At 49.9% G+C, this 15455-nt stretch overlaps 1 protein-coding gene and 1 long non-coding RNA gene across 2 annotated transcripts in view; one reads left to right on the top strand and one right to left on the bottom strand.

The window, feature by feature from the left end:
• The window catches only part of FBN2 (fibrillin 2), a 284415-nt gene extending 282032 nt beyond the window's left edge, over window positions 1-2383 (top strand). The window contains exon 65 of the mRNA XM_076008344.1: window positions 505-2383. Within this exon, the coding sequence (XP_075864459.1) occupies window positions 505-879 (375 nt within the window). The 3' untranslated portion in view covers window positions 880-2383. The remainder of the gene's footprint in view (window positions 1-504) is intronic.
• Window positions 2384-9753: 7370 nt separating this feature from the next.
• Window positions 9754-15455, bottom strand: part of LOC142873699 (uncharacterized) — a 26175-nt gene continuing 20473 nt past the window's right edge. Inside the window, exon 3 of the long non-coding RNA XR_012921654.1 lies at window positions 9754-9961. This is a non-coding gene — a long non-coding RNA (uncharacterized LOC142873699). The remainder of the gene's footprint in view (window positions 9962-15455) is intronic.

Below are 15455 nucleotides of genomic sequence, written 5' to 3'. Positions count from 1 at the left end.
CCCACTCTGCATGGCATCGGAGGCTGCCAGTACGGTCAGCTCGTCCCTGATGGGCCTCCCCAGGCAAAGCTGAGCCTTCGGGGTGGAGATTCCCTAAGGGGCAGTCCCTGCTGTCGGACAACAGAAACACTTCCAACATTCACTTGAAAAAATACAATCATTTCCTAAATTCTTTTTTAAAATTGTTAATAAATGTGATATTCCATAAACTCATCAAAAAAAAAAAACTAGAAATGTGAACACTGTCTGTAGGCTCAGTCCTGTAACTTTAATGACCTCGTTAAGGCTGAGTGAGAAGTCGTGAAGAGTAACAGGGCTTCCCTAGGGAACTGGCCTTTTCTCCCAGCTGACGGCATTTACAGTGGCCGCTGCCCAGAAGGAGAGTGCGGAGAGGGGGTGGGAGGCCACAGCCTGCCCGCGGGGGGCACCCCGCCCAGATCTCTTCCTAGCCCTCTGCTCCTGCAGTGGAGGCTTGTCCCAAATCGTTTCCCGCCCTTTCTCCAGGTTGAACAGATCAGCCTAGAGAGTGTCGACATGGACAGCCCCGTCAACATGAAGTTCAACCTCTCTGGCCTTGGCTCCAAGGAGCACATCCTGGAACTGCGGCCCGCCATCGAGCCCCTCAACAACCACGTCCGCTACGTCATCTCCCAAGGGAACGATGGCGGCGTCTTCCGCATCCACCAGCGGCACGGGCTCAGCTACTTGCACACGGCCAAGAAGAAGCCGGTGCCTGGCACATACACACTGGAAATCACTAGCGTCCCTCTCTACAAGAAGAAGGAGCTGAAGAAACTGGAAGAGAGCAAAGAGGACGACTACCTCCTAGGGGAGCTTGGGGAGGCCCTCAGGATGAGGCTGCAGATCCAACTCTATTAACCCTTCACGGACTTGGGTTCCAGGCTCAGATCCCAGCCCGCCTTCAGAAGAGTCGATGATTAATTTTAAAGAGGAACAAAATGACTTTGTTTCTTTCCTCCCTGTTTCAGACTTTGAATGTTGACCCTCGCAGGGAGGGATAATTTAGACTCTGGTGTGGCCAAAGATTTGAGTACAAAGGCAACCGTGGTTACTGTATTTTTTATATAACTTCATTTTAAAATATATTAAAAAAACCTAAATGTTCAAGAGATCAGCATATGGCACTAAATGCACAAAAATAATGTGAGCTTTTTTTTTTTTTCCTGTTAGCAGTCTGTAACACTTTGGGTATTTTGCTATAGTTGCTAATTAAAAAATATAGATGTTTATTTATTTTTAATGCAGTAATATATGGAGAAATGAACAAACTATGTAAACAAAAAGGGAAACTCACTGGTTTTTCTTTAGATTTATAAATTTGAGCTATTTCTTTTAGAGGTACTTTTTAAAAATTCAGCAGATTCAAGAGATGTTTTCCTTTGGTTTTTCTGCCAGTCACCCAACTGGTACACACCTGATTATTTTAAAGAAAGCCTCCCAGAGCTGAATGGGCAGTGGAATCAATAATTTAAAAGATGTGAATGTCATTAGATCCTTTAGAGGGGAGATCAAAGCCAGAGCAGCTCGCTGTGACAACACTTCACGTCACCAGACATACCAGGCAACGGAAGATGAAGCACGACCACTGTAGCAAAATACCTTGACTGCTTGTGAGAACATTAGCATTGCAGGCCAAACCGTACTGTACTTCCTTCTCGTAACCTCAAGGAGCCATGTGTGCTACCCGCAACGCCTCATTCTGACCCAGGGTGCGCTGCATACTTGTGGTGCTGCAGGCAGCTGAAGAACGCCACTCCTTTGCAAAGGAGCGGTGGCGTTCTGTAGTGTTTGGTGCTGTCTTAGATTAATGGTGCATTTACTATGTTCAAGCTATTTCAGGATTGCCATATGTGCAAACAAATCATGCAGTGCAGCCAAGGAATATATGTTGTTGTTTTTTTAAAATTGGTTTTTTTTTTTAGAATTTTCATTAATACCGTAGTTATACACCATATGCCTTGTTTTAATCATAGCCTATTTGTGTATGAAAGATGTTTGTACAATGAATTGATGTTTTAGTTTGCTTTAGTCATTTAAAAAGATACTGTTCCAGGACATGCTAATAGGAGTACATATCCGTGTTCTCAATCCAAGAACCTGTCGCTGGACCAGTGACCAAACCTCATATGTGAAATGGCCAAAGCACACGCAGACTCCCGGTTGTTCCTCTCACACCTGTGTTGACCAAAGATTAGTAACCAGTTATATCCAGTGTTTGGGGTTTTTTTGTTTTGTTTTTTTTTAATAACTAAGAAAAGAAACAATGTACATTTGTAATCAAGTGTTTGTGAGGAAAAACTTATGGCTTTTGGTTTTGTCTGTTTTGTAGGTCTGTGTATCAAATATGACACTTTTCTTGCAATAAAGCTTATTTTGGGGTAGTTTTCTGGCTGAGAGTTGTGTGGGACCGCAGCTGCCGTGCGCGGGAGGGGCTGGGGCTTTGTCGCGGATCCGCCGCAGCCGCGGAGCCGGAGCCCACAGGGCGGGCTGGCGGGCGGCCGGAAGGGGGCTGGCGGGCGGCCGGAAGGGGGCTGGCGGGCGGCCGGAAGGGGGCTGGCGGCCGGCCGGAAGGGGGCTGGCGGCTCTGCGCGCCCAGAAGCCAGGCTGGTGGGCGCGCGACGGAGAGGACTGTAAGGCAGTTAGTTGTTCGCTTCTGCGTAGATTCTAAGCTTTCTGAGACCCATCTCCACAGAGACTTTAAAGAATTTCTTCACTTCATGCCAGAGTACCCCAAAAGTATCCATGAGAAAGCAAAACATTCGTTTAGATAGTTTTCCTTCTCTATGGTAGAGATTTTCCTGAACCTGAGCTTTACAACAAAAGCAAGAGCCAACATAGCCCAGACCAAATGGCATTTTCAAAAATAATCCAAAGCTCATCTCTTGCAATGCTATACATTTACTCAGTGGAGAAGCAGATGGCTTTACCAAGTTATTTAACATGAACACTCCCTTGATACACTGCTAGAACGAGCATAGAAAAGTTTCCATGAGTCTTAGAAGTTAATTCAATACATGGCTTAAAAATTTATGTGCTTAAATTTTTCATCCTAGTAATAAGAAAACAAGGAAATATTATGACTGGTCTTAGTGCTGTTCTTTGCCAATCAGAAATTAGCTGCATGAAATAAGAAAAGTATTTGCCTCTGAGCATCCTTTAAAACTTAACATGCATATTCAGTTTCATCTGGCATCTATTACTGGTACAGGATGAGCGTACAATATGAAATTACCTGGAACCACGTTTGACTCTAGCCTTCCATGTTGAACACTTAGTTTACCTTTAACCTGCTTTTGAGGAAGTTTTGAGAATCCGCCTCTTTAGATGCTTTACTCAGAAGATAAAAGACATTGGGGCTTTACATAGATGAATGTACTAGAAGGAAATGACCACTTCAAGACACTCTTTCCAGGAAGAACCTTCTCAGGTGCCTCTTGTAGCTTTATTGTGGTTGTCTTACTGTGAACACTGACACAACCATGATGAACTTAACGACCCTCTAATAACCAAGTGTTAATGCTATTTTCTGTACCAGTGTGTCATTCCCATTAATTTCCCATTTGCCTCAGAAATTACCTTGGCTAAGTTATAGAAAACCTTGCAGAAGAGTGAAGTGTAATGTAAGGCCAGATGTAAACCAAATCCAGCTGGGACATGTATTAGTAACAGTAAACAATAATTTGGTGTTCAGCTGACATGAATTCTCTTTCCACTTATATTTAGACTTGGAGCTTTTAAAACTCTAATCTTGTTTAGTACCTTTTGATTTTGCTGCTTACATGCAGTAGATGAAAGTTGGCCATGTTTGGAAATGAACACTGAAAATGATTCAGGGCTGGCACATAAGGGGTACACTAAATTCATACATCTGCCATTTTTCATTATCTAGGAATATCGAACAAGATCATTCATACAGTCTTCCTTCTAAATGCCCCATCTTTTTGTTTTGCATGAATTGCCTTCTTTTTTCGCAGAATAAATGCTGGGGGTTGAAGGTGATGAATAAAAATAAAAATTGTAGAGCATCAATCTAGTTGAGTCCTACAAACCTTTAGGAAAACAAGTTGATTCATGTGTTAAACTGAAGCATGTGAAATTGCTGATATTTGGCCACGTCTGACCCACAAAATGGCAAATTCATATGGTTCAATTTAATGGGTCAGAAATATACATCTTCCTCAAGACTGGAAATCTCAAAATCTCTCTTCTCTTCAAAGGACAATAACTTCCATTCATGCCTTTCCATGAGGCTTGTGGCTCTTTTGTACTCTTGAATTACGGTAGTACATACAAGAATATACAATTTATTCAAACAGCCACTTTCTTTCATGCTCCAAAGGCATTAGAAGGAGTCCAAATCACTTATCTTTGGGACTTTGATGGGATTACTAGAAGCTGTTTAAAAACAAAGACAGATCCATTCGGAATGGTTGGGAAATAGAATAGTGCTTTTTTAAAAATATAGAAAGGGAAAACTTTAGGAGCTTTCACGTCCAGAGGGAAAGATGGTGATGCACTGCCACCCCGCAGGAAGTAAGGTGTCGGTCACGTCTGCCATTCCAGCCGGATCTGTGTCTGATACCAGACTCTTGTTCCATTTTTTTAAAGCATGCTTGTTTTCTCAAATAAATACAAAACCATGGTTACAATACCTTGTATTTAACAATGGTTAAATACAAAACCTTGCTTAACCCCTTCGGTGCGGCGCTCCCGGCCGCCACGCCCCGCCCGCCCGGCACGCACGGCGCGACGCCCCACCCACCCGGCACGCACGGCGGGACGCCCCGCCCACCCGGCACGCACGGCGGGACGCCCCGCCCGCCCGGCACGCACGGCACGACGCCCCGCCCGCCCGGCACGCACGGCGCGACGCCCCGCCCACCCGGCACGCACGGCGGGACGCCCCGCCCACCCGGCACGCACGGCGGGACGCCCCGCCCGCCCGGCACGCACGGCACGACGCCCCGCCCGCCCGGCACGCACGACGCGACGCCCCGCCCACCCGGCACGCACGGCCCGCGGCGTCTGCGCTGCGCACGGCCTGCGGCGTTTGCTCTCGTGTGACGACGACAGCTGGAAGCACAGAGAGCTCGCTTCACTTCACAGGCAGCTTTCCTTGTAACGTAAATCAGAACAGGTAACACACACATATATGTTTTCATTACGTTATGTTTAAATGTTCACAATTTTATTTTGATAAATGAAAAATTAGAAAAGTCACATCACGGCTGCCGGCTACGGTCGCTGTGCGCGCCCCTCTGTGGCCGTCGGCTGCGGTCGATGCTCGTGCGGAAGTGGTTAAGAAGAAGTATATGATTCTGAACTGAATACTCCTTGAACACCCTTTCAGTGCGCAGAGCAGTGTAGTCCCAGAATATAATGTAGAGCTTGTTCAATTCAGCAGTTCATCCACCGACAGCATCATCTCACCATTAAAAGAAACGCAGTTTAGAATCAGGCAGACCTGAATTTCAATTCGATCTCATTGTACAAGAGCGTAACTTCTCTAAGCCATGGTTTCTTTGCTAGGATGATCTTTCCCTACAGTGAGGCCTGAATGAGACGGCTCGGGTAGTGTTGTTAGCACAGGCCGGGCAGACAGCACTCACTCCCTAACCGCGCTGCCTCCTGCCCCTGCCGCTGTGACTGCAGCCACTGCTAGAAGAGTGAGCCCGCACATCCACACAAAGCCCGTCCTCAGCATGGCCCTGAAACGGCCGCTTCCCATGAAATTATAGGAACACACCCAGATAAAGAGCATCCAAGACAAGTATCTAAGTGGTCTGCACCTCTAGAGAAACTTCAGAATCCTGCTGTGGTCAAAGCGTTCACGATCCCCACATGGCTCTGCCTGCCCCTGCTGCAGCGCTGGCAACAGCCCGGCAAGGCCAAGCCACAACAGTGGTCAGAGCCTCACATCCACAGACCCCCAGGAAACTGACACGCAAGAGAACCCGGACATCTGATCGTCCCTTTTGGGATGATTTAGTGTCAGGGACTGTCAGAGGTAGAAAGGCCTTTAGAAACCCACTCCTATTTCCAGATAAGGAAACGGAGCCCTCGCACAGCTAATTGCAATGCTAGTTTCTATGGAAATGAGACCGGCACCCTGGTTTCCTGGTTGCAGTCTAGTGCTGCTCCTATTTCCACTACGTGGTAAGCCTATTTGGCTTTCTTTTAAATCCTAAGGATATAGGCCAGTTCTCATAGTTTTGGCTCATTCTGAACCCAAAAATGTTTTCCAAGCACGATTCAAGCACTGCTTTTTGTTTTGTCTACCCCACCCTCGGTGTAACTGCTCCCAACCTCTCATAAACCAGACGTCTGTGCGTGCACCGAAATGCCACGGTACTGGCCGCTACAGAGTAGGCCCCACCCCAATCCTGCACTTTTTAAAAAATACACACTAGGGCCCTGCCTTTCCAAGGGTTAAATATTTTATTTAAACCAGACCTTCAAAACTTTAGAAACACATACACATTTGTTTTACTAAGAATGCTTAAGGAAAGTACACTAGTTGCTTGTGTTGCTTAATTGTCCTTTTTTTCCTCTTTTCCTGTGAGCCTTAAAAAGGCATTACTAGATTAAGTTGGCTTATTTTCTAAATAGCCAAGAACCAACAGCTCCCATTTGTCACCCCCATTAGGGCTGCAGATTAAATGTCAGGATGTAGTGTAGGCATTTTCCAAAGGAAAACAGGAAAACACTTTACATGAGTTTTAGAGCAAACTATAGGAAAAGTTAACATGAATACCCTTCCCCAGACAGCTACTGCTGCATGTGTGAGTTCCATTAATGAAATAGCAGTAGAAGCTGTGAATGGCCAGTTCCTAAAAATGTGTCAAAAAAGCAGCCTCTGGGTCTGCCTAGGCTGCCTAGTTCTCCGCCCTGGGGTTCCCTCCTTCCTCCTGCACCACCTGACCCGGCTCCCCTGCTCTGGGGGAACCTGCTCCCCCAAGGCTGGATTTAGAGCCTCGGGCCTGTGTGTTTGTGAACGGCAGGCCTAACGCAGGGTCTTAAAACCCATGACCATAGACCAGCACCTGGGCCCTCAGCCTGGAATGAACCTGTGTCTTAGTCATTTTGATAAACTTCCCAGAGCCAGGGCCAGAAAATGCTCACTGAATGAATGAAGGGACGGAGGGAGAGGATTCTGACTCTCTGCAGAGTCCAAATGTGTGGACCACCATGGGGATTCAGACCTCCTCCCAGGAGTGGATAGTTTCACAATAATGATCTTCCTGAAAACCCTCTGAACAGATTTCTGGGGGTCATTTTGGAGGTATCTTCCCTTCTTTCAAGAGGATGTTCTTGATTTATGCTGCTTTTCTGCACCTTTCTAGAGAGCCCCGTAGGCCTTAGCGGGGTGAGAGCAGACCGAGAACTGGGGCAGGCTGACTGCAGCTTGGACAAGTCCCGGGAGGGCACCCTTCCTGCAAACCTGGGCCAAGGCTGCTGCTGCTTCTGTAGTGTCACGGGTGGGGGAGAGGCACCGTAACTTCTCTTCCAAGAGAGACGTTACGCAGTTCTTATTTGGGGAAAAAGCTGATTCAATGAATATGTATTGGGTATTATCCAGATCTGATAATATTTTCCCTCCAAACCTTACAGATAATTCAGAGAAACAAGATAACCACATAATGTTATGAGATGGTGTGTGCTTAAGAGCCACAGTGGATGTCCCGGACAAACAGCCCAGATGCTTGGAAAAGGGAGTGGCGGTGAAATGCAGAACCGCCGGAGATGGACTCCTGGAAGTGTGTGGGAATCGAGCTGGACCTTGTAGAATGAGGTGGATTTGGTTACATGGCAAGCAGTAAGAAGGAAGACAGAAAAACATGAACAAAATGTTGAAAGCCATAGTTTGGATGCCATATTGAAACATAAAGAAGAGATAGCCCATGAGCCTTAAATGAGGGTACCATGAAGATAAGAACATTAGGAAAGAGAAGGCCCAGGTATGAGGAACCCTGAAGGCCAGGCCGAGCCACGTGGACTGAATCCTGTAGTCCACAGCTAATGGTGTATCACTGGTATATGATGAGAGTTAATACAGAAAAGATGGCCTAGGACCAAGCCCTGGGAAGTTCCTACATCTAGCATCTGAGATAAAGAGGAAGTGTAAAAGTAGTAAAACCAGAAGACAGGCATGTCAAGGATGCCTGGATAGGAAGGTATTTGGGAAGAGCATCATGAGAATGTTGCCAGTAAAATCTAACCTTCTACTTTCCCATCCATATCTACTTCTCATGCCCTTCAATTTTCTTTTCTTCCTTCAATTTGGTCACTTTGTTGCAAGCAGAGACAGAACAAAGAGTGTCTGTAACGCTTGGCTGTAAGTTGGAATGAGAGGCCAAAGGGCAGCCTTTGAGGCAAAAAAAAATTAAGTTTGTGTCCTCTGTCCTCACTCTGCCACCCAGTGGCACACACAATAATATTGTGTGATTTTAAATAATATTGTGTGATATTAGCCAAGTTATGCTAGGCTTCCTAATTCTCTGTTTGGGAGAAATCTTATTTATCTATTTATTTATTTATTTTCCATTTCCAGCATCCTTTCTCAGTTCTTTTTGTGACAACATACCAATTTTGTTTGGGATAACTACCAACCACCATTACATACAGTCACACGAGGATTTCAAGGGGTTCTATTTATCTGAGTTGGATTCTGTCTCCTTAGAATTTGAATTTTGAGATCAACACAAGAGCAAATAACAGCTCTTGGCATTCATCCAAACAGCACCCCAATCAAACTGTGAGTCCGTTCCTGAAATCTAGGTCCCAGGAGCTGGCCCATTCCACCTTCTTTCTAAGCCTGGTTTTTCAGTTTTCCAAAATGCTCTGAGCTATCCCATATCCTCACAATCAATTATTATTACTTTTATTGTCAGAATAAGTTGTTGCTTACATCCAAAGAACTCTGACCAGTCTCTACTCTAGGGTTGTTGTGAGGATGGCAGTTACGGAACGCTCTGCGCACAGGGCCTAGAATACAGAGTCATACGACAGACAGACGACAGCTGCTCTAACCACTTCTGTACCATCGTCGACTATACTCGACGGCCACAGAGGACCGTGCACGGCCGGCGTCCACCGCAGCCGACGGCCACAGAGGGGCGCGCACAGGGACCGTAGCCGGCAGCCGTGATGTGACTTTTCTAATTTTTCATTTATCAAAATAAAATTGTGAACATTTAAAAGTAATGTAATGAAAACATATATGTGTGTGTTACCTGCTCTGACTTACATGACAAGGAAAGCTGCCTGTGAAGTGAAGCGAGCTCTCAGTGCTTCCAGCTGTCGTCGTCACACGAGAGCAAACGCCGCGGGCCGTGCGCAGCGCAGACTCCGTGCGCGCCGTGCGTGCCGGGTGGGCGGGGCGTCCCGCCGGGTGGGCGGGGCGTCGTGCCGGGTGGGTGGGCGTCGCGCCGGGCGTGCCGAGTGGGCGGGGTGTCGTGCCGGGTGGGCGGGGCGTCGTGCCGAGTGGGCGGGGTGTCGTGCCGGGTGGGCGGGGCGTCGCGCCGTGCGTGCCGGGTGGGCGGGGCGTCGTGCCGGGTGGGTGGGCGTCGCGCCGGGCGTGCCGAGTGGGCGGGGTGTCGTGCCGGGTGGGCGTCGCGGCTGGGAGCGCCACACCAAAGGGGTTAAGGACGCGGAAAAGGAGAAACCCTAAGCTATCCTCAGTCCTATGTACTGTGCCCTGAACAACTAAGCCAGAATGGGTCTGCAGTTCACAAGAGTTTTGACACTTTTATTTTTTTCCTTGCATCCTCCCCATCTCTAGTTTGGGCCGGATGGGGTTGGGCAGGACTTGGCCGAGCTCAGTCCCAGGAGAGGCGAACTACAGCCAGGCCTCTTCATCTCTGGAGCGCACGCTGGCGAAGGTGGTGTCTGCTCCGCCCAGGAGCTAGTTCTTTGCATTTTACAAAGGACCTAGGAAAAACTGCAAAGAGAGAAGCCATTCATTAGCCTTGAGGGTTATGCCCAACAGCCCCAAGGAAGGTGGAAAGAGCCAGCTAAGTAGGAGAGAGAGAAATCAAACGCTGTAGCTTTATGTCAGCCACTCTAAGTAGTTAGGTCTCTTTCCATGCTGTCATCCTCTGCTTTTCCTGCAGTGTTCTGTTAGCTGTTCGTGGGCTGACGGAGTGCATGCATGTGAAGCTTTGTGTGGAATAAATAATTACACAAGACGTTTTTGAAAAAATAAATGCATTTGGCCTAACAAAACCAATTCGCATCTTAAAGAGCCAGCTTCTCCAAAGGCCAGTTCTGTCGGCTATTTCTCCAGCAACACGGCAGGTTAGTTCTTCACCCTTGTCTCCTTGGCCAGGCTACACACAAATGCTTTTCAGAGCAGGAGAAAACATGCTTTCCGGTCTGTTTTAAATTTTTTATCTACTTTATGTGTCTAATTTTGTCCTCGTATTTGTTTTACAGCAAAAACAAAATAGAGAAACAATATCAACCGTGTCCGTGACAGTTTACACAAGTTCCTCTTTGCTGTTGATAATGAAAGCGATTCTGTTTTATAGCAGAGACCCCGTCCATAAACCACAAACAGCCACTTCTCTCACTTCCTTCACGTGTCTTTCGAAGGCTGATGAGGGGACAGTCAAGGACATGTCAGTCCCTCTGGGTCCTTCTAACAGCAGCCATGTCCACACAGTTTATCTGTGGGCCACAGCGCCTGCAGGGAGTCCGCCCGCCGCTCTGTGAAAGAGGAGGCCGGGCGCAGGTGCGAGCAGCGGGAGGAACGTGCCCCCGCCGCCAGGAGTCTCCTAGGATGACACACGTGCGGGGACAGGGGACAACTGAGCATTGTCCCAGTAGAGACTATTAAAAAGGGAGAGACAGAGTTAGTGTGAGGCCAAACTGAATCTAGAAATTTTATAAAATAGTAACATACTTTCTGTTTACCAATGTAGTTATACACCTATTTAAAAATTACATAAAATTATATATTGATTTAAAATTATTTTTCTACACTGATATTTTATAAACCAATTTTATTTCAATTCCTTGCATGCATTTTGGACCTATATATATTCTGCACTTTTTAAATAATTCAATACAGATTTCCAAACATGCTATCTCTACTGTCACCTACATTCTTCAAGATACAGTACTTTTCAAGTGAGACTGTAATGCAAACCTTTTTCCAAGCTACAAGTGTTCATATGCATAGCATTAGAACAGTTGATTATTTTCATTCATCCTGTAGATGTATATTTAAGATCTTCAAAAAGAAACCACCAACTATAATTTTTTAAATGATCATTAAAAAGCTTCTTTAAAAGATGATCTGAGACTTCCAATTTTGATATCATCCTACAAGAATGATTACTAAGTCTGTAGTAAATTTATTTGCTTTAAAAAAAATCTATCAAGAAGATTTTAAAATCCAAAGTTAGCATTGATTGAAGTCATTTCAGGATAATGTGTCTTCTCCCAAACTGTACTTTATTCACAATGAAGTAACTGAGTGAACACCCAATTAAATGAGAAACTTGTAAAATTAACACATAAAGCAACTTCCTGCAATATACGCTTGGTCAAATATAGTAAGTATCATAAACTTGACATTTATATACATTAACAAGGAAACCAAAGAACAGTAATTAAACTTAATGTTCATATATACTAACAAGTTGTCAAAGAAATGTTAATTTCATAATTTGACTTTATTAACATTATTTTGTGTGTTTAATGAGTAGGTGATCTTTTGGCTCATTTCTTTATACAATCTGAGAATCTCTGATTTTTTGGCTGTTTTTTTTTTTGTTTTTTTTTTGAGCCAGAGTCTTGCTCAGTTGCCCAGCTACAGTGCTGTGGTGCCCAGCTCAAACTCCTGGGCTCAAGTGATCCTCCTGCCTCAGCCTCCCAAGTAGCTGGAACTACAGCCATGAGTCACCACGTCCAGCTAATTTTTCTATTTTTATTTTTGGGTTTTTTTTAGTAGAGATGGGGTCTCACTCATGCTCAGGCTGGTCTCAAACTCCTGTGCTCAAGAAATCCTCCCACTTTGACCTCCCAGAGTGCTAGGATTACATGCGTGAGCCACTGCACCCAACTTTCTGATCATTTAAAATAACATTTGTTGTTGATTTTTTAATATATAAATGGTTAAAATACTAACTGTAGAAGATTTGGAAAAAATAAATTATGATAGGTTAACTAATAGCCACCCTTTTAAAAATGTCCATACCAAAATCCCCAGAACCCGCAATATGTTACTTTACATGGCAAAACAGACTTTGCAGATGTGATTAACTACTTCGGGATAAACATCAACTATAGTCGACAGCCACAGAAGAACGTGCACGGCCCAGTGTCGACTGCAGTCAGCCGCAGATGGATATGCACGGCCCGGCGGCGACTATACTCCAAAGCCACAGAGGGGCGCACACAGCGACCGTAGCCGGCAGCCGTGATGTGACTTTTCTAATTTTTCATTTATCAAAATAAAATTGTGAACATTTAAAAATAACGCAATGAAAACATATATGTGTGTGTTACCTGTTCTGATTTACGTTACAAGGAAAGCTGCCTGTGAAGTGAAGCGAGCTCTCTGTGCTCCCAGCTGTCCTCGTCACACGAGAGCAAGCCGGCCCGTCAATGCGCAGCGCAGACCCCGTGCGGACGGTGAGTGCACATATGAGAAAGTGTTCACCATAATTAGTCAAAAGTAAAATGAAAATTAAGAACCTAATGTGATGTAATTACACACCCACCTACATGACAGAAATACAAAAGGCTGACAACACCAAATGTTAGAAAGAACATGGAATTGGATGGAATATAAAATGTAAAAACCACTTTGGAAAAGATCGGGCACTTTTTAATAAAACTAAACCCACACCTACCTGCAACGCAGCAACTTCACTCCTAGGTATTCACTCAAGAAAAATGAAAACACGTCCACAAAAGACCTGTTATGGATGTCCGTCCCAGGAGGAGGAAAGGACGCGGGACACGAGAAAGCCAGCTCCACACTCAGAGGTAGAAACGACAGGTGCGCCGGCTGCCGGACCAAGACCGCTCCTACCTGAAGGAGAACGGCGGGCTCTGGGACGCGGGACGAGCAGGCACAGGACGAGAGCAGACGGGGGACGGGACGCGGGACGGGCGGGCACAGGACGAGAGCAGACGGGGGACGGGACGCGGGACGGGCGGGCACAGGACGAGAGCAGACGGGGGGGACGGGACGCGGGACGGGCGGGCACAGGACGAGAGCAGACGGGGGGGACGGGACGCGGGACGGGCGGGCACAGGACGAGAGCAGACGGGGGACGGGACGTGGGGACGGGCGGGCACAGGACGAGAGCAGACGGGGGACGGGACGCGGGGACGGGCGGGCACAGGACGAGAGCAGACGGGGGACGGGACGCGGGACGGGCGGGCACAGGACGAGAGCAGACGGGGGGGACGGGACGTGGGGACGGGCGGGCACAGGACGAGAGCAGACGGGGGACGGGACGCGGGACGGGCGGGCACAGGACTAGAGCAGACGGGGGACGGGACGCGGGACGGGCGGGCACAGGACGAGAGCAGACGGGGGACGGGACGCGGGACGGGCGGGCACAGGACGAGAGCAGACGGGGGACGGGACGCGGGACGGGCGGGCACAGGACGAGAGCAGACGGGGGACGGGACGCGGGACGGGCGGGCACAGGACGAGAGCCGACGGGAGGGACAGGACGTGGGGACGGGCGGGCACAGGACGAGAGCAGACGGGGGGGACGGGACGCGGGACGGGCGGGCACAGGACGAGAGCAGACGGGGGACGGGACGCGGGACGGGCGGGCACAGGACGAGAGCAGACGGGGGGGACGGGACGCGGGACGGGCGGGCACAGGACGAGAGCAGACGGGGGACGGGACTCGGGGACGGGCGGGCACAGGACGAGAGCAGACGGGGGACGGGACGCGGGGACGGGCGGGCACAGGACGAGAGCAGACGGGGGGGACGGGACGTGGGGACGGGCGGGCACAGGACGAGAGCAGACGGGGGACGGGACGCGGGACGGGCGGGCACAGGACGAGAGCAGACGGGGGGACGGGACGCGGGACGGGCGGGCACAGGACGAGAGCAGACGGGGGGGGACGGGACGCGGGACGGGCGGGCACAGGACGAGAGCAGACGGGGGACGGGACGTGGGGACGGGCGGGCACAGGACGAGAGCAGACGGGGGACGGGACGTGGGGACGGGCGGGCACAGGACGAGAGCAGACGGGGGGGACGGGACGCGGGACGGGCGGGCACAGGACGAGAGCAGACGGGGGGACGGGACGCGGGAACGGGCGGGCACAGGACGAGAGCAGACGGGGGGGACGGGAAACGGGACGGGCGGGCACAGGACGAGAGCAGACGGGGTGATGGGACTCGGGGACGGGCGGGCACAGGACGAGAGCAGACGGGGGGGACGGGACGCGGGACGGGCGGGCACAGGACGAGAGCAGACGGGGGGGACGGGACGCGGGACGGGCGGGCACAGGACGAGAGCAGACGGGGGAGACGGGACGCGGGGACGGGCGGGCACAGGACGAGAGCAGACGGGGGAGACGGGACGCGGGAACGGGCGGGCACAGGACGAGAGCAGACGGGGGGACGGGACGCGGGGACGGGCGGGCACAGGACGAGAGCAGACGGGGGGACGGGACGCGGGGACGGGCGGGCACAGGACGAGAGCAGACGGGGGGACGGGACGCGGGACGGGCGGGCACAGGACGAGAGCAGACGGGGGAGACGGGACGCGGGGACGGGCGGGCACAGGACGAGAGCAGACGGGGGGACGGGACGCGGGACGGGCGGGCACAGGACGAGAGCAGACGGGGGGGACGGGACGCGGGACGGGCGGGCACAGGACGAGAGCAGACGGGGGAGACGGGACGCGGGGACGGGCGGGCACAGGACGAGAGCAGACGGGGTGACGGGACGCGGGGACTGGGCGGGCACAGGACGAGAGCAGACGGGGGGACGGGACGCGGGAACGGGCGGGCACAGGACGAGAGCAGACGGGAGGGACGGGATGTGGGGACGGGCGGGCACAGGACGAGAGCAGACGGGGTGATGGGACGCGGGGACGGGTGGGCACAGGACGAGAGCAGACGGGGGACGGGACGCGGGGACGGGCGGGCACAGGACGAGAGCAGACGGGGGACGGGACGCGGGACGGGCGGGGACGGGCGGGCACAGGACGAGAGCAGACGGGGGGTGGTAGGGAAGGGGAGGGCAGGGGAGGGGAGGGAAGGAGAGAAAGAAAGGAGAGAAAGGAGCGAAGAAGAGAGAAAGAAGAATGTCCACTGCAGCTTTATTCATTATAGCCCCAAACTGGAAAAACTCAAGATGTTTGTCAGCAAGAGAATGGGTGAACAAAATGGCGTATTTATATAACGGAATATTACTCAGCAATAACAAAGAACAAGTTACTGCTAAAA

Source organism: Microcebus murinus, chromosome 11, assembly GCF_040939455.1.
Source record: "Microcebus murinus isolate Inina chromosome 11, M.murinus_Inina_mat1.0, whole genome shotgun sequence".
Taxonomy (NCBI): domain Eukaryota; kingdom Metazoa; phylum Chordata; class Mammalia; order Primates; family Cheirogaleidae; genus Microcebus; species Microcebus murinus.
This window is presented reverse-complemented; position numbering and strand designations above follow the sequence as displayed.